Source organism: Mustela putorius, unplaced genomic scaffold (assembly GCF_011764305.1).
Source record: "Mustela putorius furo isolate JIRA1106 unplaced genomic scaffold, ASM1176430v1.1 tig00000253_pilon_pilon_pilon, whole genome shotgun sequence".
Taxonomy (NCBI): Eukaryota; Metazoa; Chordata; class Mammalia; order Carnivora; family Mustelidae; genus Mustela; species Mustela putorius.
Genome location: NW_025421329.1, coordinates 11,216,542 through 11,240,023, shown reverse-complemented (window position 1 = coordinate 11,240,023; position 23,482 = coordinate 11,216,542). Strand labels below are relative to the sequence as shown.

Genomic DNA, 23,482 nt, shown 5'->3' with positions numbered 1-23,482 from the left:
GCTCTGCTGAGGATGGCATTCAACCACTTCCTACGACACCAAGGCCAAGCCAGTTGTAGGAATGGGCCACAAGGGGTCCACCTGTCTTATAAGCTGCAAGGGCACGCATGCTTCTTTAAGTTGTCCTCTGACTGGTTTGGCCTTGACCCTAACAACCTGAAACTCACAGGGCCACCTGCACCATACGGTCTTGTGCTGGTTCTTGAGAAAGACGGGACAGAACTTGAGAAAGTACAGGGAGGCCCAATTCCCTTTAGCATGAAGCATTTCCATGTGGAAAGACAGGGGGCTGAGAGAAGATGGGAAGGTGGTACAGCAGGAGACAGAGCATGTGGGCATCAAGGGGCTGGGATACAGCAGCCATGACAATGGTAGTGGAGATGGTTGGGAGGACATAAGGGGTGGATTCTACTTCTTAACCAAATCCAAAGAAATGGAACTTTGGGTGCCTCTTGAACTTAAAATGGACCAATTTAGGACAAATACAAATAGGCCATTTTACACAAGTTTGGTCAGGATGAGATATCGGGCTGAGAAGATGGGACACACAAGTCGTGGGATGGGTTGTCCAGAAGACTGAGAGCAAACACAGGGACCCCATCACCAGCACATGAAGTCACCGGTAGTCCTCAGAAGTGGACATTTGTTATCCTTTCCTAGAGATGAGGTTCAGAGATGTGCACCCATAAGGATGACACAGCTGACTTGACCCCAATCCATGCACTCCATCACCAAGTTACCCTGACTCTTACAGGGAGCTTTGGGCTTCCTCCATATATTCTTCTTTGGATTAGGGCCTTTGATTATATTTCTGGAGCATCCACTAGGGAGAAATGCTAGATGGAGCTTGGATTTAGCCCAGAAAGGCAGTGCTAAACACTTTTAGAATATTAAGCATTTAAGGTCAAGGGCAAGGAGGCAGGTGAGGGAGATGAAACATGTTGAAACTCTTTTTTCTAGGATGGTGGCTCCTGACTTGTGCTGCATATGGGAATGACCAGGCAGTGGCCCTGGTCAGGGACATCAGGATTTCTGGAGCTGGGATCCAAGTAGCAGGGAGTGTTTAAGTGCCATGCATGGATGGAACCACTGTCCTAGAGAGATGGCCTCTGTGTCCCCTAATATTATTATTAGGATAAGGATATTAACTTAAGCAGCCAGGGGTGTTGTGACCCTTGTCTAAGGAGACCCTCCTACTCTTTTATCAGCTGAGTTCCAGGTTGCTCTGTAGTTAGACAAGTGAAAAGTAGAAATGAAACCCAAGACTGGAAATTCATCAGGAAAAAGCAAAAAGTCTTAACCAAGAAAGCTAAAAGATAATTTTTTTGTTAAATAATGAACACTCGTAAAACAGCAGTGAAATGGTATTAAAATGTCTGATTACTTATTTCTCAGCATTCGTCTGATAACTTAAGCAGCATGAAGCAGTAGTTGCACTTAAAAAAAATGACAAGAAAATAGCTATTCATTTAGTCGACAGGGAAGGTTCATTTCTTTTTAAAGATCACTGGTGTCACTGTTTATCACCAGGGCGAGTGTCAACGCAGGCGTCTTTATGCTGAGACGGTGTCCACAGCTGCTTTGCCTTCAGTTCCTGGAGCAAACCTTGGTCCTTCCAGGAAGGGTCTTTGGAGGGTCTGCGACCTGCCCCCCACCCTAGATCAACGAGGCCCAAGACTGAATATTGCTGCGTGGTGGCTGCTGAGTTTGGACACATTCCAAAAGAGGCTGGATGTTCCTAGGCTGGGGCAGCATGGAGGGAGTGTCCAGTAGGCCTGGGGATAGACCCCATGCTATTCTGGTTTTGCATTCTCAGGGCTGGACCCATCTGAAGTCCAGTGATAGCTGGGAGTTTTGCTGGAAGTGTTGGTTCTCTTCCTGCCAGCCCCATTCTCTTCCTGCAAGGGAGGTTCGTGGATGGGGGAATGCCGGTGGAGTGAAGCAGGGCCACAGACAGAAGTGGCGTGTCCCCTGCCCTCTGCCTATTGCACCATATTCCATAAAAAATAAACACATTTGTACTGTTTGTGTATTGCTAATGCTATGGCATTCCAGGCACTGGCAGGCTGCAGAGAGAACTACACTGTCATGAATCCACCAGAATCCATCCAAGAAGGCCTTGCGGATCAGGATCTCTGGAGCTTCCCTTTGGAAAGGTCAGCAGTGCCCATCTGCCTCGTGCTCTACACAGTAAATGATATTAAAGGGTAAAAACAAAAGAAATCCATGGGTAGAAAAATCCCAGGGCTTTATGGAGCCGTTCGGCAATAACTGAGAGTGTACAGCATCACACAGGTGTGTCTACCTGCGCGTCCACCCCTTGCCAGCCCTGTCTTCTTTGCATCTGCGTACGACTGGCCCCGGTTCTTCCCCTGTGCGCCTGGATGAAGCTCATAGGTGGTTGTTCTTGGAGAGGTAGGCGATGAGGGCCACAGCCACGCCCACGTAGATGCCGGTTCCGATTGTGATGGACAGCACAGCCAGGAACAGGGCCCGTCGGGAGCTGGTGCTGGCCTGGTGGAAGTCCCCCTTGGCCACGGCTTTGTTCGTCTGTTGGAGAGAAAGGAGGGAGGAGAAAAGGAAATCAGAATGAGCAAGCGGAGCAAACGTTGTGAGTGTAGTGCTCACCTCTGGCGCACTTCCAACCTTGAACTTAGTGACTGCAGACAGGGAGAACTCACTAAGAGGTAACTGGGCATGCTCCAGCATGGTGGAGGCATTCCATAACTGGTAAGGAAGAAATAGAGCAGCTATTGCCTGCCCAGACAGCAAGGCAGTGAAAGCTTTAAAAAAAAAGGAAAGAAAAGAGCCCCTAGGAATGCCCATGGATGGCAGCACTCCACCACCAGTGTGGGGCCTGTGGCCTTCGGCACCAGGATGTGAGGGAGAGAAGACATATGACACCCCCAGCACCCTCATTTCTATAGAAGGCTATCCTTTCTTTCATTTGAATAACACTGAATTTTTTTTAACACCACAAAATTATTTAATTAGTAAGTGACAGAGCTGGAGTTTGTACCAACATATATTGGTTTCAATCATTGGGTTTTTTTTTTTTAATTTATTTTCAGCATAACAGTATTCATTGTTTTTGCACCACACCCAGTGCTCTATGCAATCTGTGTCCTCTCCAATACCCACCACCTGGTTCCCCCAACCTCCCACCCCCCGCCCCTTCAAAACCCTCAGATTGTTTTTTGGAGTCCATAGTCTCTCATGATTCACCTCCCCTTCCAATTTACCCCAACTCCCTTCTCCTCTCTAACACCCCTTGTCCTCCATATTTGTTATGCTCCACAAATAAGTGAAACCATATTATAATTGACTCTCTCTGCTTGACTTATTTCACTCAGCATAATCTCTTCCAGTCCCGTCCATGTTGATACAAAAGTTGGGTATTCATCCTTTCTGATGGAGGCATAATACTCCATAGTGCATATGGACCACATCTTCCTTATCCATTCGTCCGTTGAAGGACATCTTGGTTCTTTCCACAGTTTGGCGACCATTGCTGCTATAAACATTGGGGTACAGATGGCCTTTCTTCTCACGACATCTGTATCTTTGGGGGTAAATACCCAGGAGTGCAATTGCGGGGTCATAGGGAAGCTCTATTTTTAATTTCTTGAGGAATCTCCACATTGTTCTCCAAAGTGGCTGCAATAGCACTGAATTTTTAAAAATATGTTCACATTTACCTGATTTAATCTTTACAAACTAGTAGTGGTGTGGGGAAAGAAATGATAGTTCTCATTTCCCAGAGAGGAAACAATGTCATAAGATCATTAAACTGATTACAGTATGCTTAACACTTCAGTCTTCAGCTGGCAGCCATGGAATCATGCATTTCTGACTACTATCCTTCCTCACCATAGCTGGTGTTGGTAGAATTCATCCATCAATAAAATATTTGATATAAGATAATACCCATATTTCTCTTCACTCAGTTGCCTAGTGAAGTGTTGCTTTGGTGATATTCATGTTTCCTGGAGTCATAGGTGGATGGGAACATGGAGATTTTGGATGTTGTATCTGGCTGGGTATTTTGTAGCAGATCCTATGTATCCATCCTCAATTCCTTCCTTTGCTGTCCCCCTCTACACGTGAGACTAGAAGGATGACACAAGAGTGTGGGGACCATCATGTGCTTTAGCTGGAACCACCCTCAGGGACTTGCTGAGGAAAATGGTGAATTTGGCTGATGTGGGTGGAGGCTATGACCCTTGGGAGGGGCAAGTAATGCTGAGGAGAACTAACCCCAATCTGGCTGGAGATTCTTTGTGGTCAGGGTACAGGCAGAGCCTACTCCCCAAGTAGATGGCCTAGGTCATTCTCTGGCCGATCTCCAGAAAGCCAGATTTTCACTGGCTCCCATCTCTGCGTGTCATCAGGGGTATTTCTGCATTGTGTAGGCTGGTAGGGGAGTGGGTATGTTATTTACTCAAACTTAAATATGCTGTTGCATCTGCCACAGACCACAAAGAGTGAGACTCAGAGGTAACTTATGAAATGGATTTCCACCCTCCATAGTCCTGACCCTGATTGATGAGATGTGGAGCTCTGTCTCAGGCTGAGGAGGGACCCTGGTCTGCTTGGTGGCCTCTCTTCCTCTTCCCCTCTCTGCTGGATTGTGGAGCTCAGTTTTTGCCCTCCTCCCCTCATTTTCTGGCTTGGAAGGGAGCTTGGGAGCTCACTGCTGACAGTTCTTCATGAAGCAGAGCTAAGGGAATGCAGAACGGGAAGCCTCCTAGGACAAAACTAATTAATTAATTAAGCCTTAATGAGCTGCATTTCATTTTATCTAATGCAGTACTCTCAAACACTCCAGCGTCCCATAACATCACAATGGAACTGTCCTTCCTTAGCCAGGCAGTCACTCTCCATTAGAATGGGCCTTTGCTGCTCTGTCTCATGATCATCACCCTGAGTCCCCAAGGAGAGGACACAGTTTAGAGAGAAAGGTAGGGCACGCTGGGAACTCCATCACCCTCAACACAGGCCCTGCCTGGAGTGCCTTGGTCCCAACTGCCTATCTCATCAGAGCTCACATGTTTCAGTAACTATGTTAGTAGTTGCCTTTCTGGCTCAGCCATAATCTCCAGAGGTAGGTCCATGTCTGCTATGTCCATGAGGTCTGCCTGGAGCCTGAAGGAATGGTAGGAACTCGCTGAGCAATGACCAGGTGAATGGGCTGTGCGAGATCAGCTCCCTTCAAACTCTTCCAGGTGGTACGGGCCCCAGGTGCATCCTGGTGGCCTCTACAAGGAGGGTAGTGGCGTGGGGCAGGTTTGACCCAAGCTCTGGCCCAACTCCATAGAGCTCCCCTCTGCTGGGTTCTGAACTCACAGTATCAGCGCTTTCATCTCCAGGAGCAAGGAGTGTCTGCTGGGGAATCAGGCTCCACAGTTGATTCTCATAGCCAAGGCTGGGAGAATCCCATTTGTGATCTGTTTGGTTATAGGGCAACTGTTCCAATGGGAAGAGTGTTGTGTTGAAGGTGTTATCAGCTGAGATGTATCAAAACCAGTAAACAGAGAGAGCCTCATTGACAAGCAGGCTGCTTTCAACAATGCCTCTCAGTGTCTGCTTTTCGCAGAAGCTCCTGCGAGGTAGGTATGTCATTTGCACTCCACAGATTAGGCATCCTGACCTAAAAAAGGTGGTGTCTGAGGCATCCTTTGTTTCAGACAGTAGATCCTATGGCTATAAAGCAGGTTGCATATCTATCTGAGAGGGTGCAACCACAGAGAAATATTTCTATTCTGAAAACTTTGGGGCTAAGTCTCCAAGGTCTTCTTGCTAGGCATGAGGGCAGAGATTCTTGTCCTGGGTCCGGGGGCTTTGAAGCCGTGATGCTGAAAGCAAGACTGTGTGTGCATGTGAATTTTAATGAGATGAGGCTCAGCCATGCTCCCTGAATTCTCAAAGCAGCACCTTTCCCAGCTGCTCTGACTGCTTCACTGGGGTTGAGTGGGGGGCAGTACCAAGAGGAGGTACCAAGGAACAGAACCAACATGGTGTCTCCTGATAGGGACAAGAGGACGTCACAGGTGCCTCTTGGCTGGAATGAGCAGATGTTGTTTGCTTGTCCTAATTGGGAATCTTACATTGTCTACAACCTAATCTGTGCCTGAAGCCCATGGTTTGTAAGTGATTATGCTGCAGGCACGCTGAGAGCCCATACTCAGAACGGCCTGTGGGTCTCGTTGGCACAAACTGCACCCCGTCAGATGTCTCTGCAGCAGGAGTTCTCGAATCTGGTGCACATTCCAGTTGCCAGGGAGTTTTGAGGACTCCTGATTTCCTGGTAGCACACCAGCCAGGGAAGTCAGAAGCTCCAGGCTGGGACCTGGCTTCTGTGTCTTTCATTTTCTCAGGTGATTCCCACATGCAGGCAAGGTCAAGACCACGGTTGCCACCTGTCCTGGCTTGCTCAAGACTGGGGGGATTTGCAGGACTTAGGAACTTCAATGTTGGAATAGGGCCAGTCCAGGCAAACTGGGATGAGACTTCCTGCATCACAGAAAGGCAGCCCTGGATCTGTCATGGAGAGCATCCTGGTGACCCACATTTTCTGACAGAAGCATCTTTTCATGTCAGCCTCCCCATGATAGAGCAAACGAAGCTGGGTGAGTTGGAGCTCAGGGGGAGAACTCAGCCTCCTGGAGAGTATCTCCAGCCTGAGGTCCACCCACACGTTTGGTTGTGACAGCTATGTGCCCTTGTGGCCTGTCCAATTGGTGTGCAAGGTGCTGTATTGATTCCTGCAATGTGGACATTTGCAGGAAGGGAAGCTGTCCACATCCGGGGTATTCATAGCTTTGTTTTTAGCTTGTGGGGTGTCATTTCCAAACCTCATTCCCTCTTGACTAGTTTATGGTCCCAGGAGTTTATAATTTGCTGGTATTTCACCTCCTGATTGCCTCCTTTCTAGCGGTAACAACGGGCTCAGCCCTGTGTTGGCAGGGCCAGTGTGCCTTGCAGGTGAGGCCCCCATCCTTAATCCGAGTCTGTCCTGGGGAAATGCCTTCCTCTGTGGAAAGTGACATGTGCTAAAAGAAACGGAAGTCTTCCGCCCCATCCTACTTGTTCTCAGACATCCACATGGCTTATTTGAGTGGTCTTGGGCCCCTGCCTCCTGATTTGCTGGCACCTCTCCCACTCTCTCTAAATGCTGCCCACGACAGACCCTTCCACAGCACACCTGCTGTGGTCCCTGCACCCTGCAGCATGGCTTGTGTGGTCTTCTGACCCTGAAACCTGTTCCTGCCCAGCCTTATCTCCTCCCAAAGTGGGGTGGCCTGCCACCAGAGCCCTCCCCACCGAGGGATTGTGTGTGACTACTTCAAACCAAATGTTCCACTGACATTAAAGGGGAAAGAGGGAGCATGAGACTCAGAGTTCCCATCTGTGCAGTGGGCCCATGGGAATGAGGCAGGTGTGGTCAGCGGGGGCTCCGATACCGCCTCCTGCCCTTTGCCCTCCAGACCTATGCCCTTCCCACAGTGGCCAGGAGACTGACTTGGTTCCTTCTCTGGTCCCCAGCTTCTCCCTAAGAGCTGCCCAGCAGCACCATCAGACTGGAGGAGGGAAGGGCTCAACCCTCAATTTGTGAGGGTCCCAGCAAGGATGAGTCCTGTAAGTTGTAACCCTCCATCCTGCTCTCTCCAGGCCTCTCCAGGCCTCCACATGGGCCACCAAGCATGCTCTGATGCACCTGCCTCAGTCACTGCAGTGTCCCAGGCCAACCCCCTCTGCAAATCGACCCTTCTCAGATGATCTAGCTGGGGTGAGCCATCTACTTCCTGAATGAACCAGCTATGGTACGGGGGTGATAGAACATTTGCATCTGCCAGGACCCGGCTGTGGGCCTGGAGCAGCCTCTGTGAGGACCTGGCCTGCAGGCTCTTTGTCACCAGTGAGACTCTTGCCGCTGTCCAGACACACAACACAGCCTGCTCTCTCCTGATGGCTGTGCTCATCCATTGTAGAGAAACACATCATCCCCAGCTTGGTGGCTTCAGACAAGAGGAAGCACTGACATCCGTATCAGTTTCTGAGGGTCAGGAATTTGAGAACTGCTCGGGGGCCAGCTCTGACCTGACCTCAGGGGGGTCTGGGCTGTGTCTTCTCAATGTCCTTACTGTGTTGTGGGCTGAGGTGGGCCCCTGGGCTGGAGGTGAGGTAGGTTTCACTTGCTCACAGTGTCCTCCTGCTGGAACCTTCTGGGCTCCTTCCTCATGGCCCTGTTCACCTCTAGTCTGTCCAGAGTCCCCTCCTAAGACAGAGGCCTATTCTTGGGGCATCTCAAGATCTGCTCTGTGGGCCCCTTCACAGACGCGCTCTCATGGCTCAGGCTGGCTTCTTCTTGCACAGTGAATGTAACCTCCCATGAAGCCACAGGACGCACACATGATGTCATAGTCCAGGTATCCTCCAGCCAGAGTAGGATCAAATCGGTGCCAAATCATCCAGGCAGTGACCATTTTGGCTCCCCGGACTAGGCTAAGAGGTGTTCCTCCCCATGGAAGTCATGTTTCAAGGGCAGTTGCCTACAGGCAGCTCTCTCTCAGTGCCACCTCTGTCACCCCTGAAGGCCAAACTGTGAGGGTCACCACACTGGGCAGAAGGACATGTGACACTGTGAGCTGACCCCTCTGGTCTAGTCTGCAAAGAGTCCTTCCCATTCAGGCCCCTGCAGAGGAAAGGAAATCCCACCTGTTCCCACTTTGGGCTGGGAACCTTATCTCTTGGGACTGGATTTTCCTTCCCTGCCAAAAGGTCATGAGTGAAGTTTGTTACTTTCTTTTTGGGACTTTTTGCTTAGAAAACAGCGAGGTCCTGAGCAGCAGCCAGCTGTACCTTCTGTGGGACCCAGACTTGCACCCTTTGGAAGGAGGCTGAGAGCAAAAGTCACAGGGGTGGGGGGAGCATCAGAAGGCAAGAAGCCCTCAGGCCCCATTGTGCACTCTGGAGGCAGGGCTCAGTCACAGCCCCAATTAGAGAAATGTCCTCCAAACCCATACCTGGAGGCATTTAGCCCTTTAACACCCTGCTGCTGGAACATTTCACACTGAGACATTAAATGTGTGCTCTGGTTCTTTAGTTACATGATTACCCTCACTTATCTGGTTGTGAAGATATATAGAAGATATATAGAAAATCTGACTTTTAAAGAGCAAAAGGAAAATGTTAGTGCTAAAAGTCATGAAAAACACTGGCTTCCTTTCCTCTCCCTTGAGTGAAGAGATTTACACTGAGGAAATAAAAATAATATCAACAAAGAATTCATAACCAGGACAAACATGTTTGGGCTAAGCGTGAGGTCAGTCAGCTGTACCACGGGGGTCACACCTCCTGAGGCTGGGGCAGGCACAGAGTCAAGACTCCGTGTCAGGGGAACATGCCATGTATCACAAGGCAGGAAACCTCTTATACTCAGTTAAAGCTCATTTTGCTCATGTTTTCATGAGAATGGCCAGCTTGCAGAGGACTATAGACAAATTTATATTTTGGGGGGGCACTTTTTAATGCTTATGCTTATTTATCTCCCCACACCTTTCTCCATTGGTGACAGAATCTGTTGAGTGGTGACTTTTAGGGGCTTTATCTGCAGAAACTGTCTTCTCCTAGTGGTCTCCAACCAGATTGGGGACCCTGCTTTCCTCTGATACTTCTTGTGTGTCCAGGTCCTGCTATAGCCAGGGCTACAGCTATCACCCAAGTTATCCAGTTCTCCCCACTTCCTAATATGGCTCCCCTTCTTGCTGCCCACTCAGCTCTGGGTTTACCTGAGATTTATCTTGGCATTCGTTGGCATGCTAAAGCCCAGGACCATCTTTGTTCACTTTGCCCTGCCTTCCTTCTTCTGCTCACTCACAACAGCTAGAAGTTCTGTCTGAGGCTCAACATGGCCCAGCGATACAGCTGCTCATCAGCCATTGCCGATTTTCCAAATAGGAGAGCAGAACCAGATCAGATGTCTGTGCTTCCATGAAGAGGACAAAGGGGTTGGGTGTTTGGAGGCAGCAGAGAGAATCTGAAGGGATATTATAGCATGCTGTGAGACCCAGGTTCACTCCAGTAGGAGGGTAGGTGTTTGCCTTTCACTTTGGGAGAGCAGATCCAGTGGCTTCAAGGTCAGAGCTGAAAGAAGTGCTTCTCTGTGGGGACAAGACAGGTCCTCTCATCAAGGAGAAGATATGGTGGTCTGCCACAGGGTCTGTCTTAGATCCTGTCCAACAGAGACCAGCTGAGGGGAAAGCAGATCTCCACAGAAAATGCTGATGGAAACCGTATGGTTTGTCTCAAGCCAACTGTAGTTTGAGGATGCAGAATGTGTTTGGGGTCTGCTAAGAACCTACCAAAATGCACAGATGGGAAAGAAAGCCGTATACATCCTCCAGGCCCAGAGGGCATGAGGCCTGGCATGCCAGGCTGAACTAGGTAAGCTGCTCTATTCCCTATCTGGCCATGCTCACGACACCTCACTCCAAAGACGCAGACACCATGGCTGGCAAGCTAGAGGAAGGGGTAGGGGGTAGAAATTGTACCTCTCCTTCCTGAGCGTGCAGGCATGTTCCTGCAGAGTGTAGCTTGAAAGAACAGTGCTGTACACTAACCCACAGGCTCAAATGGAAAAGAGACGCAATAGCAAGTTTTGGTGAGAATGTGGAAAAACCAAATTCTCATATCACCCTGGAAGGAGTGTAAATGCTTAACACTATTTGGGAAAAGGATCAGTACTTCTTACAGCTGAACATATGGGCGTATGATCCAACAACAAATCTCCTCTTGGTAAATACTTAAGAGATATTGTTTATATGTTCACCCAAGGACATCTACAAAAATGTTTATAACAATAACCATCATAATAGCTCCAAACTGGAAGCCAGCCAAATGTCCAACAGCAATTAAAAGGAATAAATAATAATGGTACACAGTAGTGGTAAAGAAGTAAATCTCAGAAACATAATGGGGAACAGAAGAAACTAGACAAAGGATTGTCTTTACATAAAGTGCAAAATATTCTGTGCGGTTAGCGTAGAAGTCAGGTTACTGGATATCTTTGGGGAGGGTCAGCCACTGGAAGAAAGCATGGTTTTTAAAAAATCTACTCTTTCACCCCAAGACACTTTAAGAAATGATTCTATGAAAAATTAAATGACCAGATAAGAACTATTCATAAAGAATAGAGAAACTCATTTTATAAAATTAGTAAAATCTTGATATCAAAACCAAAGAATGGAAGTAAGGGAGAAGGAAAGGAGATGCTTGTTTCTCTATAAACACAGATGCAAATCAAGTGAAGGTGTGCTCTGGCTTCTCTCTTCACACTGTTCACTGGCCTCTGTATTTGCAGTGGCCTTTTAAACCCTTAACTCACCTACTATATCCTCATGGGAGCCCTACATGTCCCTGCTGAGAGAGGGGCTCCTAGAGCTCTGGTGCTTACCATCCTGGAGCCCTACGGCTTCACGTTTCAAGAGCCTGGCCAGGCTCAGCACACATTTGCTCAATGAAAAAAGAACAAAGGGCAGCACAGCATTTTCTCCCACTGTTTCTGAGTGCAAACATGCTTTGGTCAGAAACATTTCCACCTTGTACAGGAACTCCCTGGAGACAACCCCATGGCTGACAATCACTGACCTTATACACAGTCTACAAGCTGATAAGGAAGATATAAACCAGGGATATCCACCAAGTAAATATTTATAACCACGAGGTAAAATCCACTTGACTCTGCTGCTGAGCACCAGGAAGGACGAGGCTCTTGGTGCTTGGGCTTGATGCAATGCTCTGCAGCACAGCACAGAGGGTGAGGGGTGTGCTGCCCATCAGGCGATCCAGGAGAGGAGGGGGAAGAGAACAGGGTCAGAGGCTGGGTCAGAGAGGGACTTTGTAGGTGTGTGCCTTGCAGGAGAGCTTTCTGTGAGAATGGAAGTGTTTTATGTCTGTGCTGTCCAGCATGGTGGCCATGAGAACATCTGCTTCATGTGACTGTGAAATCTCTCATGGGGACGTGCACTGGCCCCCACCAGGCTACCATCTCCACTTCTTGAGATGATCTGGAATGTCCCAAAGGATCTAGGTTATGGTCCTTCACAGATGGGCCAGGAACCTTGGGCCAGCTTTTCTCTTAGCTCTGGGCTAAGTTTCTTATAAGCTTTGTCAATATCTTCACTTCCTTTGGCTGGAAGTATTTGAGGTTCTAGTAAAATCATAATTTTCTCTAAGAAACACTTGCTGCTTTGTTTCTCTTACACTTATTTTGAGGGTAAGGTTGAATAGGGTCAGATGTTTCCACATTTTGTGTCACCCATGGACACGTTCATTCCTATTGAGGAGCAAGGTCCAGGCATGGCTGGAAGGGCCTGAGCAGAAAATGCCAGCACCTGACACCAGTCTCTAAGATTTGTGATGGGCTCCCAAAGACACCTGCTGTCTCCAGAACCATCTCTCTGGAAATTTACAGCACTTTGGGTACTTTATGGCTCATTTTTCCTCTACTACCAATATCTGTCTGACTGGATTACGTTTCTTTGCATTATTGCAAAGGTTATTTCCATTATTTATTACTCTTACCATTCGCTATACACTGACAGGGTACTCAGAGATGTACTTGAAGAAAAGACAGACTTGTGTAACGTTCTGAATGAGAGCAGCAGGATAATTTGGACCTACGCCACAAGGATGGAAAGCCTCCCAGAGGCAGGCATGTCACACCAATCCTCAACATGCTTGTTTTTTCCTCTCATGTATTTAGCTCCACATACACTTTATGATTTCCCCCTTTTAGGCAACTGTTCTTTTTAAAGCCATTTAGAACAATGGATCTTCTGTTGCTAGTTGGTCCAAACACCAGAAAGGACAGTGGATATGAAACAAGTGTACAACTGTGTAAGGGTAAAACCTGACTCAAACCTTGGTCACCTGGGTGCGGGCGCTAAGCATGGGCCTTCACAGAGCCACTCTTCCTGCCCTTGGTCTGGGCCATTGCCCTCGGGTCCAGTCGTCCTCCAGGGACATCCCAGGGCCCCTATCATCAAAGTGATTTCTTTTGTGGATCTCATTTCATAGAGAACAAAATTGCAATCACACACATCAACAGCATGAACTACTGTCATCTCGCATTCTCCATGCGGATTAGAGAAGCTGCCAAACACTGGAGAGCTCCCAGCTCCTGAGAGTCCTTCCCCAGGGCCTTCCATCATGTGGCCTCTGGTCAGTTGACACTTTCTCCCTGACAGGCTGGCCTCTGGTCACATCGTGAGAGAAGTTTGCCATGGCTCCCCCACATACTTGTTCTGTTTGCCTGTAAGAGGAGGGCTGGAAGACTGGGACTCCTCCAGTGAAAGGCCAGAGAACCTGAGTAAAAGCCAGGCAAAATGGGAGCCTCTGTGGAGGGCAAGGGGAGGCCTTCTCCTCTTCTCTGCTTCCTGGTGTCTCTCACCACCACCTTCCTGCCCAGGCCACCCCTCTACATTCCTACTCAGTATCCCAGCACCTCCTGCTTCTTCTGGGGCCACAGGTGCTCAGAATGTAGGTTTTTAGGGAATGACAGTGATCACAAGATCATGGGAAATTCTATTATTAGTCAGGATATGGATGAAATAAACTAAATTCCATTTTTTAAAACTTACTGTCCACCTTCCGTCCAGTGCCCCAACCAATATACCACATTGCATTCAGATGCCAGGTCTCCTTAGGTTCTTTTTGGCTGTGACAGCTTTCAGGACTTTCCTTGTTTTGGATGAACTTGACAGTGTTGAGGAACACTGGTTAAATATATTGTAGGATGCCCCTCTACTGGGAGCTATCTAGAGGATTTGGGGGATGAAGACCACAGAGGTAAAGTGCCCTTCTAATGACTTCATGTCAAGGTTACATCCTATCAACAGGGTTTATCACTGAGGTTGCTGACCTTAATTGCCTAGCAGAGATAATATTTGTCAGGTTTTTCCACTGCACAGGCATACTCCTTCCTGCTCACACTTATGATATGGGGCATGTGTTTTACTTCCTTCGGGTAGAGTCCCTACATAAATTATTTGTAATTCATCTGTATGGGAGATGGTTATGTTCTCTCCCAGGAATTGATTCATCCAGTCATTTATTTACATAGTATGGACCCTTGGATATTTACATTATACTTTGGTTTATAATTCAATACTACATTATTTGTTTTGTCAATTTGACCACTGAAAACTCCTTTAGGCTGATTCATTTGTCCCCTTGACATGCTCCCAACCTTTTGCTTTAGGGCACTTTCTCCTTTTTGTACTATAGGATGCTGTTCCAGGTTCATCTTGTATATTTTCTGTCTAAATCCTACAATCAGCCATTTTATCATGGAGCTCTGATCTCTTTTATTGGAAGATTGTGTTAGAAAACAAGATCTGGAAAAATGAAATTGGACCATTTCCTTACACCACACCCGAAAATAGACTCAAAATGGATGAAGGACCTCAATGGGAGAAAGGAATCCATCAAAATCCTTGAGGAGAACACAGGCAGCAACCTCTTCAACCTCAGCCGCAGCAACATCTTCCTAGGAACATCGCCAAAGGCAAGGGAAGCAAGGGCAAAAATGAACTATTGGGATTTTATCAAGATCAAAACTTTTGCACAGCAAAGGAAACAGTTAACAAAACCAAAAGACACCTGACAGAATGGGAGAAAATATTTGCAAATGACATATCAGATAAAGGTCCAAAATCTATAAAGAACTTAGCAAACTCAACACCCAAAGAACAAATAATCCAATCAAGAAAGGGGCAGAGGACATGAACAGACATTTCTGCAAAGAAGACATCCAGATGGCCAACAGACACATGAAAAAGTGATCCATATCACTCAGCATCAGGGAAATACAAATCAAAACCACAATGAGATATCACCTCACACCAGTCAGAATGGCTAAAATTAACAAGTCAGGAAATGACAGATGCTGGCGAGGATGCAGAGAAAGGGGAACCCTCCTACATTGTTGGTGGGAATGCAAGCTGGTGCAGCCACTCTGGAAAACAGCATGGAGGTTCCTCAAAATGTTGAAAATAGAACTACCCTATGACCCAGTAATTGCACTATTGGGTATTTACCCTAATGATACAAACGTAGTGATCTGAAGGTGCACGTGCACCCAAATGTTTATAGCAGCAATGTCTACAATAGCCAAACTATGAAAAGAACCTAGATGTCCATCAACTGATGAATGGATAAAGAAGACGTGGTATATATACACAGTGGAATACTATGCAGCCATCAAAAGAAATGAAATCTTGCCATTTGCAATGACGTGGATGGAACTTGAGGGTATCATGCTTAGAGAAATAAGTTAAGCGGAGAAAGACAACTATCATATGATCTCCCTGATATGAGGAAGTGGAGATGCAACATGGGGGGGTTAAGTGGGTAGGAGAAGAATAAATGAAACAAGATGGGATTGGGAGCGAGACAAACCATAAGTGACTCTTAATCTCACAAAACAAACTGAGGGTTGCTGGGGGGAGGGGGGTTGGGAGAAGAGGGGTGGGGTTATGGACATTGGGGAGGGTATGTGCTATGGTGAGTGCTGTGAAGTGTGTAAACCTGGCGATTCACAGACCTGTACCCCGGGGGATAAAAATATATTATATGTTTATAAAAAATAAAAAAATTTAAAAAAAGAAAACAAGATCTGGGTGCTGTTTGTCACTCTAGAGTTCTCATTGATTCTGGGCTTTCTCAGCAACAGACCTAGAAATGTATATATATTATAATATGTATATTGTAATTGTGTACACACACACACACACACACACACGCGCGCGCGCACCCAGTACTTATTGTCTCAAGCCACTCAGTACTTAGCTACAGAGCAAGAGATCACCAGAACATTCACTACTCTGTCCTAGGTACTGGGTCTTAGTACCAAGATGTCATGACATAATGACTGATTATCCTCAGTTACAGAGGAGGAAGCTGAACCTCAGGGAGGGACAGAATCTTGTTCAAAGCCACACTACTCTTGAAGTGATGGATTTGAAACCTGCAGGTCTGACTCTAGAGGAATGCTCTTGCATTAAGCTGTGCTGCCTCCCCAAAAGGCTCAAAAATACTTTGAAAAGGAAATGAAAGAGAAATTAAAGTCCTCAACCACACCCCCTGGGATCACTGTAGTCAGATGATGATGCTGTGTCAGCGTGGTTCTCTCCTGGCAGGTGGACTAAACCTCCTGTTAGAACAAGGAAGCAAAACCATCTTTGAGCACCCTTGCTCATTATAGTTATCATTATTGTTTCAACTGAAAGGATCTGCACTCTGTTGGATGTGGATCGTCTGAATAGGAACGTCAGTCCATTTACCCAAAACACAGATGAGCACACCAAATAGCTGGTTTTTCAACCACGAGCCATCTTTCCCACGCTGCCAGTCAGGATGTTGATGGCTGAATAGGCACCGTCTGTTCCTGTGGCTGCAGCTCCCACTGAAGCAGCCCGGTGAGGGAAACCAGCACAGGGCTCCAGAGAAAGGAGGTGGAGAGGATGAGGGAATAGGCAGGAAAAGAAGTAGGAGGGAGAAAGACCTCCCCATTATGTGAGGTGAGCCTCAGCCTTGAGCAGGTTCTCTGGAAAATCAAATGTCTGCACTAACAGATGGTCCTGCTGCCCCTTTGACCTATGAGCTGCTGGTCTATACCTAGGCTGAGAAAGGTGGGGCCAGGGGAGAGAGAACCTCATGCCACCAGTATATATTGCTATCACTGAATTTATCTTGTATTTACTAGGCTGATAATTCTCAGCAAATCCTCAAGTGATACCATCTCAGTCTTAGGAACCAAAATATTCATACCCTGGGTCCCTCCTCTCTAATCCAATGGGCTGTAGTGAGAACATCTGGTGCTGGCCAGCTGCAAAGGACAGGGTTCTTTCTCCAACAGTGGCTGGCAGGAGTCAAGGCACCCTCTCTCACCAGGACAAACTTGAAGATTACCTCAGGATGGATCTTAGCATATAACCTTGCTGTACACAGAGCTGTTTCCATCTGCTTAGACTTCAGGAAGTTCTCCTGCCCACATGTGGGCTCTTTTCCAGTCAAATTCGGTATCAGAGTAGAGATTTGCCCGTTGAAACCCAGCATCTCATTTTTAAGCCCCCAAATTCATGTTCAAATACCATTCTGAGGAACCCATATGTTTCCTCTGTTGCTGGGAGGTCCTGTGGACAGATAAGGGACCGTGTATACACCCCAGTTCCCCACTGAGCTGCACTGCCTGCATACAAGGGTGCTTTAAAATTACTGGCATTACGGGACTTTAAAAACTTCCCTTATTCTTTTAAATCCAATAAAAGCATATTTCCTGTCTTTGCTTTTGAATTCATTCCAACCAAGCAGATTCTCATTAACTCGCATCTGACATCCGGCACTTCATTAGAAGGTCTAACAAAGAAATCATATTTGTGATTTTGCACTCTGCTCCCAATCAGGGAGCCTGGAGAACGAGAGTGAGGAGTTTGTGCACACGTGGGTAGAGTGAATTACAGTGTTTTTTCCATAGCTTGAAATCCATGCTTCTGAGCTGACAGGGCGATGCAGTGGAATAAAGGGGACTCTGCCTGCTCTGCATTCATATCACATCAAATCATGCCTCAGAGGCAAACATTCTCAAAATAGGGAAAGGAAAAGCTGCATTATGGCAACATCCTCTTTGAACCAAATGTTTCCTAAAATGTGGCACAGGGGATGTGACCCAACAAGCATCTGTGGAAAAGAACAGGCACTTTTTCCTTCAGGTTGAAAAATCAGGATACTTCTTAAATGACAGCTCTCAAGGACCCAGAGAGCAGGAGATGTATGGACACCTTTCAGAAAATAATCCCAGTTATGACAGCTTGTCCAGCTGGAAACTGGTTTCCAAATGGAAATTCCCCTTTTCATTTGGGATTTAAAAAGCAAAAACAAAACTAAACTTGGGAAATGAGTGTTTTATATTCATAATTAGGTACATGCAAGGGAGGACTGTGGGAGGCTGGGGAGGGATTATAAAGTTTGTATCTTAGCTTGGGTTTTTGTAACACATTACCATAGATCCCAGGCAGCTCTTTCTCACAGTTCTGGAGGCTGGAAGCCTAAGATCAGGGTTCTGGTGAGGACTCTCTTCCTGGTTTATAGATGGCTGCCTTCTTGCCATGTCCTTACATGGAGGAGGGAGAGCACTCTGGTCCTTTTATTCCCTTAGGATGGCACTAATTCCATTATGGGCTCCAACCCCATGGCCTCATCCTAATCCAGTACCTCTGGAAGGCTCCACCTCCAAATGCCATTGCACTGGGGGTCAGGGCTTCCACATGTAGACTTGGGGACACAAACAGTCTTCAGCAGTCCAGTTCACAGGCATGTTCTGGGGGAAAAGATGCAAAGTCAACTGAACTGAAGCCTTTATTTTGAAGTGGACACTTTTCCTTTCAGCAGAGGTGGTTTGTTGAGGTTTCTGTATGATTTACAACTATTGTCCCTTGGGGTATGCCCTCGTGTCACGTCCCAGGGATGCCTGCCATGACCACCTCACCTTCATTCCACTTGACTCAAAAATAAGTTTTGAGACTTGACTTCCCCTTTCCCACTGTCATCACACATTTGGGGTTGCCTTAGGTGAGGAATTCTTACAGCAGAAAAATAAAACAAATTGCAGATCCCTAGGAAATAACATTGGAACATACACAATCCCAGCTGGCAGGCCTTGCAGCCAAGCAGAAGGCAGCGAGGTTCCCCGGAAAGAGGCCAGCCAGCCAGAAGTGAGCCCCAAACAGGGACCAGCATGAGCTACTCACTGGCAGGAGACGTGAAACTGTTTTAGCAAGTTCAAATCCAGCTCCTTGCTAAGAAAGCCTTCTTAAGAGGACTGACTGAATGTTAGAAACCAGGGAGCCAGCCAAGTGCAGCAACATGAAGGCCCAGCCGCCAGAGCCAGACACAACCTCAGCAGCAAACACTGTGATATAGCTTAGAGTGGGAGTGGGGGCATCCCGCAGGACACATCATTGCTGCATTCACAAGTAAGCATGGTGTTTGAATTCATGATGGAAAAGGTACTGCTTCACTCAAGCATTTGGGATTTAGCTGCAAAATCCTTCCTAAAATCCTTTATTCATTAAAGAAATACTTTTTTAGCATCATCCTTACGCAAGGTGCTGTTGCATGTTGTGCTGTGTTGAAGATAAAAGGATGGGGAGCTGAACATTAATGTTGAAATGGTTCCATGAAAGCATGGTACAGAGGAGAATGACCTGCCCTGAGGGCCAGGGAAGCCTTCCCTGGGGACTCAGGGGTTGACCTTGGAGATGTCCTGTCCTTTGAATAGGCAGGGGAAAGGGGTACTTCTGGCTGAGGGTGACACACAAGAGAAAGGGCCTGTAAGGAGAGAACAGAATGGAGAGGCAGAGAGGCCCAGCACGTGTAGGTCTGGTGAGTCCCTTAAGGATGAAAGGTACTAAAGGTCTGCCTGAAGAGGAGGGAAGGGAGTGTGGGCAGGAGACCATGAGATGTGCATCTTCAGATGTTCCCCATGCCTCTTCCAGATCAGCCCAAGGGAGGGACAGGGATAGAAGACTGTGGCTAGTCAGAGGCAACACCAGTGAAACAGGGGGAATTGTGTAGATTTGGGGGGACAGGGACCCACAGGGTGATGGCAAATTGGCCCTTGGGTCCCAAATTTGAGGTTACCTTTGAGATATTCAAGTAAAGACAAATATTTGCCTCTGGGCTGCAGTTATGAAACCAGAAGTTGACTATATGTAAGTGGCAGTCAAAGCTGTGGGCAACAAAGAGGTGGTCAGGGGTAAAACAGTAAAATAGGGAGATGAAGGGCTTTTGTTGCCCTTTGTTGATTCTTCTAATCCATGCTCTACAGCCATGTTCCTATATATATTCGGCTTACTTTTTTCTGCTCAGGACTCAGTGAGTTACTTCAGTCCGACGATTATACCTGTTTTCACTTTGGGCAATTTCTGGGCATTACCATTTTAAATATTACTGTTGCCTCATTTTGTATTCGTTTCTCTCTTTCTGGAATTCCTATTGGTTTCATGTTAGAACTCTTCTTTCTGTGTGCTGTGCCTTCTTGTTTTCCATCTCTCTTACCTGCATGATTCCCATGTATCTATCTCCTGGCATACAAATTCTTCTTCGGTTGCATCCAGTCAATCTGCTTTTTATTACAGGCATGCTAAATTTTCCAATTCTAAAAATCCAAGCTGTATGTCCATTTTCCAAATTTAGGTTTTTAAATTTTTTTAAAAAATATGATCTTTTATCCATATGGGTTTCTACTTCTTCTTAATCACTTAAATGATTTCAATTATTTTAATCTCTTTGAGTTTGTTATAAAGTACTGTAATAATCTCAGATTAAAGATGAGTTGTTTTGAGATAATTGAAATCTGGAAGTAATAGCTCTGTTTTGGGATGTAAATCTGCTGTATGATTTCCCCCCTTGTATGGATTATAATGTTCTAGTGTGGTTTTATCAAGAGCTAGGATACATTATTTTCTTCCTTGCTGGTTTGCAAAACTGTCAGTCCTTAGAAAGCATCTTTCTTTTGTCTGTAGTATAAATCCTGAATCTATGTGTATTTTAATTTTGCAGCAGGGTTCCTGTACATACTTATGTATAAATTTGGGGCCCACACCTTGGATTAGACTGGCCCTGAGTTTCTGACTGAGCCCTGGTAGTCCAGGACAGATACAGAGCTTGCCTCCTTGTTTCTGAAACCTAGGGGGAAAGTTTCTAGGTCCTTTCATAGATGGCACACTCTGAGGCTATGGATTTGTGCATAGTCCTTCCTGGCCAAACACCATGTTCTCTCTCTCCTCAAAAGAATTAGAAACTCAGGCACAGTCCCCAGACCTATATTCCAGAAATAAGCTACCCTGGTTCTGCATGGTTCTGTGCCTTGCCAGGTTGGCCAACTTGCCATCTGGTTGGAAGGCAAAACATATTTCCTTGCATAGATGAATACTGATGACAGTAGCTTGTATTGTAAGGATAAGTAAGTATTCCTGAGAGCAGATCTGAGATCCAAGAAAGAAAACACAAAAGATCAAAAGGAACCCCTCAGATGAGCTTAAAGGGAGGGCATCAAAGAACAGTCAACTTAAATTGGAGCAGAAAGATAGAAGGAATCCATAGTTTGTCTGATATTTGAAAAAATGTATATAGAGGCTATTGGTGAGTGTGGTAAAGAGAAAGATTAAGTCCATGAACTACAGTAATTGAGAGCTGAGAGTAACTGGACATCCTCAGAAGATAATGAGTTAATTAGATGCTGTAGTGACCATATTGGGAGGATGGGGATGGGCAGAGGTGTGGAGGCATACACTGCAGGGACAGAGGACTTCTGTAGGAAAGCAAGTCTTTATCCACCACAATGGTTGGCCAGTGATAAATTAATAATAAGCCAACCAATTAAGGAATAAAGACCTTTCATAACTTCTTTTTTTTTTACCTTTCATAATTTCTTAAGAAATAAATACCAGACATATCCAGTAAAATGTTCCAAATGTGTCTGTGAAAGGGCCTTGGATGTTGGGAAGGACTGGTGAGACCGCCATGGATTCTTTGTGCTACAAACCTTTAGTACAATGTTTATTAGTTGTGACAAACGGACACACCCCAAGATGCCAACAAGAGGAGAGACTGGACAAGGAGTAGATGGGAACTTTCTGTACTGCCTTTGTAAATTTTTATAAATCTACAATGGTTCTAAAGTAAAAGGTTTATCTAAAAAACAATGCCAGGCTATGGGATAGAAGTAGGTGAGAGGAGGAGCGGTGACTACAGATGGAGGTCCTCCTTTCTGTGCTCCGTTCTTGGGGACCTGGAAAGCAGGACAGGGTTTTGGAGAGGCATTCCTAGCTCAAAACCAGGGCTGACCCAACCTGGCTCAGCCCTTGAACTACTCATTATTTTTTGAGTACCCAATTTTATTCTCACCAAAACAGAGTATGATCCCTATTTAGCTGGTTGTTATGACAGATACTAGCAACGATGACATACTGACTTACTGCTTTATGTGAGACACCACACTGACACTTGACTTGTCTCATTTCATTCCTTCTTTACACAGCACCGTGAAGTATGTGCCATTATTAATACTGTTTTCTCTAACACTGTATTATGAAAATTGTCAAGCATACAGAGAAGTTGAAAGAACCTACAGCAAAGACCTATGTATCTACCACGTCAGCTGGCTAATTGTATTTTGCTCTATTTATGTTATTAGATGTCTGTTCATCTGCACAACTCTGCCCATGCATCAATGTATCATTCCAGAAAAGGGGCTCATTTCAATAGAAGTTGCAGATACCTCCTGCTAAACATGTCTGCATGTGAATCCATCAATATGCTCCTGGAAATGTGAAATTAAGGATCAGTGAGATGAACTTTTATCCAAGATCACAGTCATTGAGTGACAGCTCCCAACAGGTGTCCATCAGTGGAAACTACTGCCATCATTTTCAATCTCTAGGAAAAAGTCCCTCTTGTTTCCTGGAGATAAATGGTGGGGTGGAGTGCAGAGATGAAAGATTTTTAAAAGCTAGAAGATGAAGCACAGATCTTTCCCTTAAATCCTCAAAGTCCCGGGACATATACAAATTATCAGGAGCACAAAGTTTGGACATTTTAGATTGATCAGTTGAGTCCAGGCATACCTGGGGTCTCCTGCGGTGTCCGGGGTGCTTCCCTGTCATATGTGTGGCAACTGGTTTGCCTGTGGAATTTGGTCAGGGTGGTCAGTTACATGTCTCCACAGAACTGGGGAGTTCTGTGGAGAACTGTGATGTCCATGTTGTGATGTCCAAAAAAGAGAGCCCCAGAACTCGAACTGATGTGCACACTGAACTTTCTCGTGATGCTCTAATATGGGTGACATGTCAGTTCTCTTGTTCCTCTCTTAAATACCCTCCTTCCAGTCCATTTAACAGAAAACCAATTACATAATAAACAAAACACACTTGTTTTTAAAAGTACCCCCCCACACAGTAGGGGGCTAGATAATCAGGAATTAAATTGCTTTAATCACGTTAAGAAAAGCTTACTTATTAAAAAAAATAATAAATTTTAAAAAAAGAAAAGCTTACTTAAAAAAATGAAAAGCTTTTTTCTTAAGAATTGACAGTAAAGACTAGCAAAGATTTAGGTAAAACATGAAAGAAAAAAACCTACCAAGTGTTATTTATTACACTGGAAAGTTGGGGGAAATCTAAGGGCTTAATTTAAAAGGTGAGTAATTCAATAATCATGTTATCTCCCTAGGATAGGGTATTAGGTAACAATTATGGTCACTGAACATTGCTAATTATATGAAAAATGCTCACAATATCAGTTAAAAACAGTAGCTTTTAAGACTTAATCTTACTTTTATATAGAATAATGGATAGAAAAAGGGGCTGGAAGAAACAGACTAAATTCTTAAATGTAGTTGTTTTTACAGTTTTCTCCA

General features: G+C 45.9%; 1 protein-coding gene across 3 annotated transcripts in view; it reads right to left on the bottom strand.

The window, feature by feature from the left end:
• Nucleotides 1-1,360: 1,360 nt before the first annotated feature.
• SYNDIG1 (synapse differentiation inducing 1) overlaps nt 1,361-23,482 on the bottom strand; it is a 174,098-nt gene continuing 151,976 nt past the window's right edge. For all 3 annotated transcript variants that reach the window (XM_004754088.3, XM_004754089.3, XM_004754087.3), the window contains exon 4: nt 1,361-2,550. In XM_004754088.3, coding sequence (XP_004754145.1) covers nt 2,392-2,550 — 159 coding nt within the window. In that variant the 3' untranslated portion in view covers nt 1,361-2,391. The remainder of the gene's footprint in view (nt 2,551-23,482) is intronic.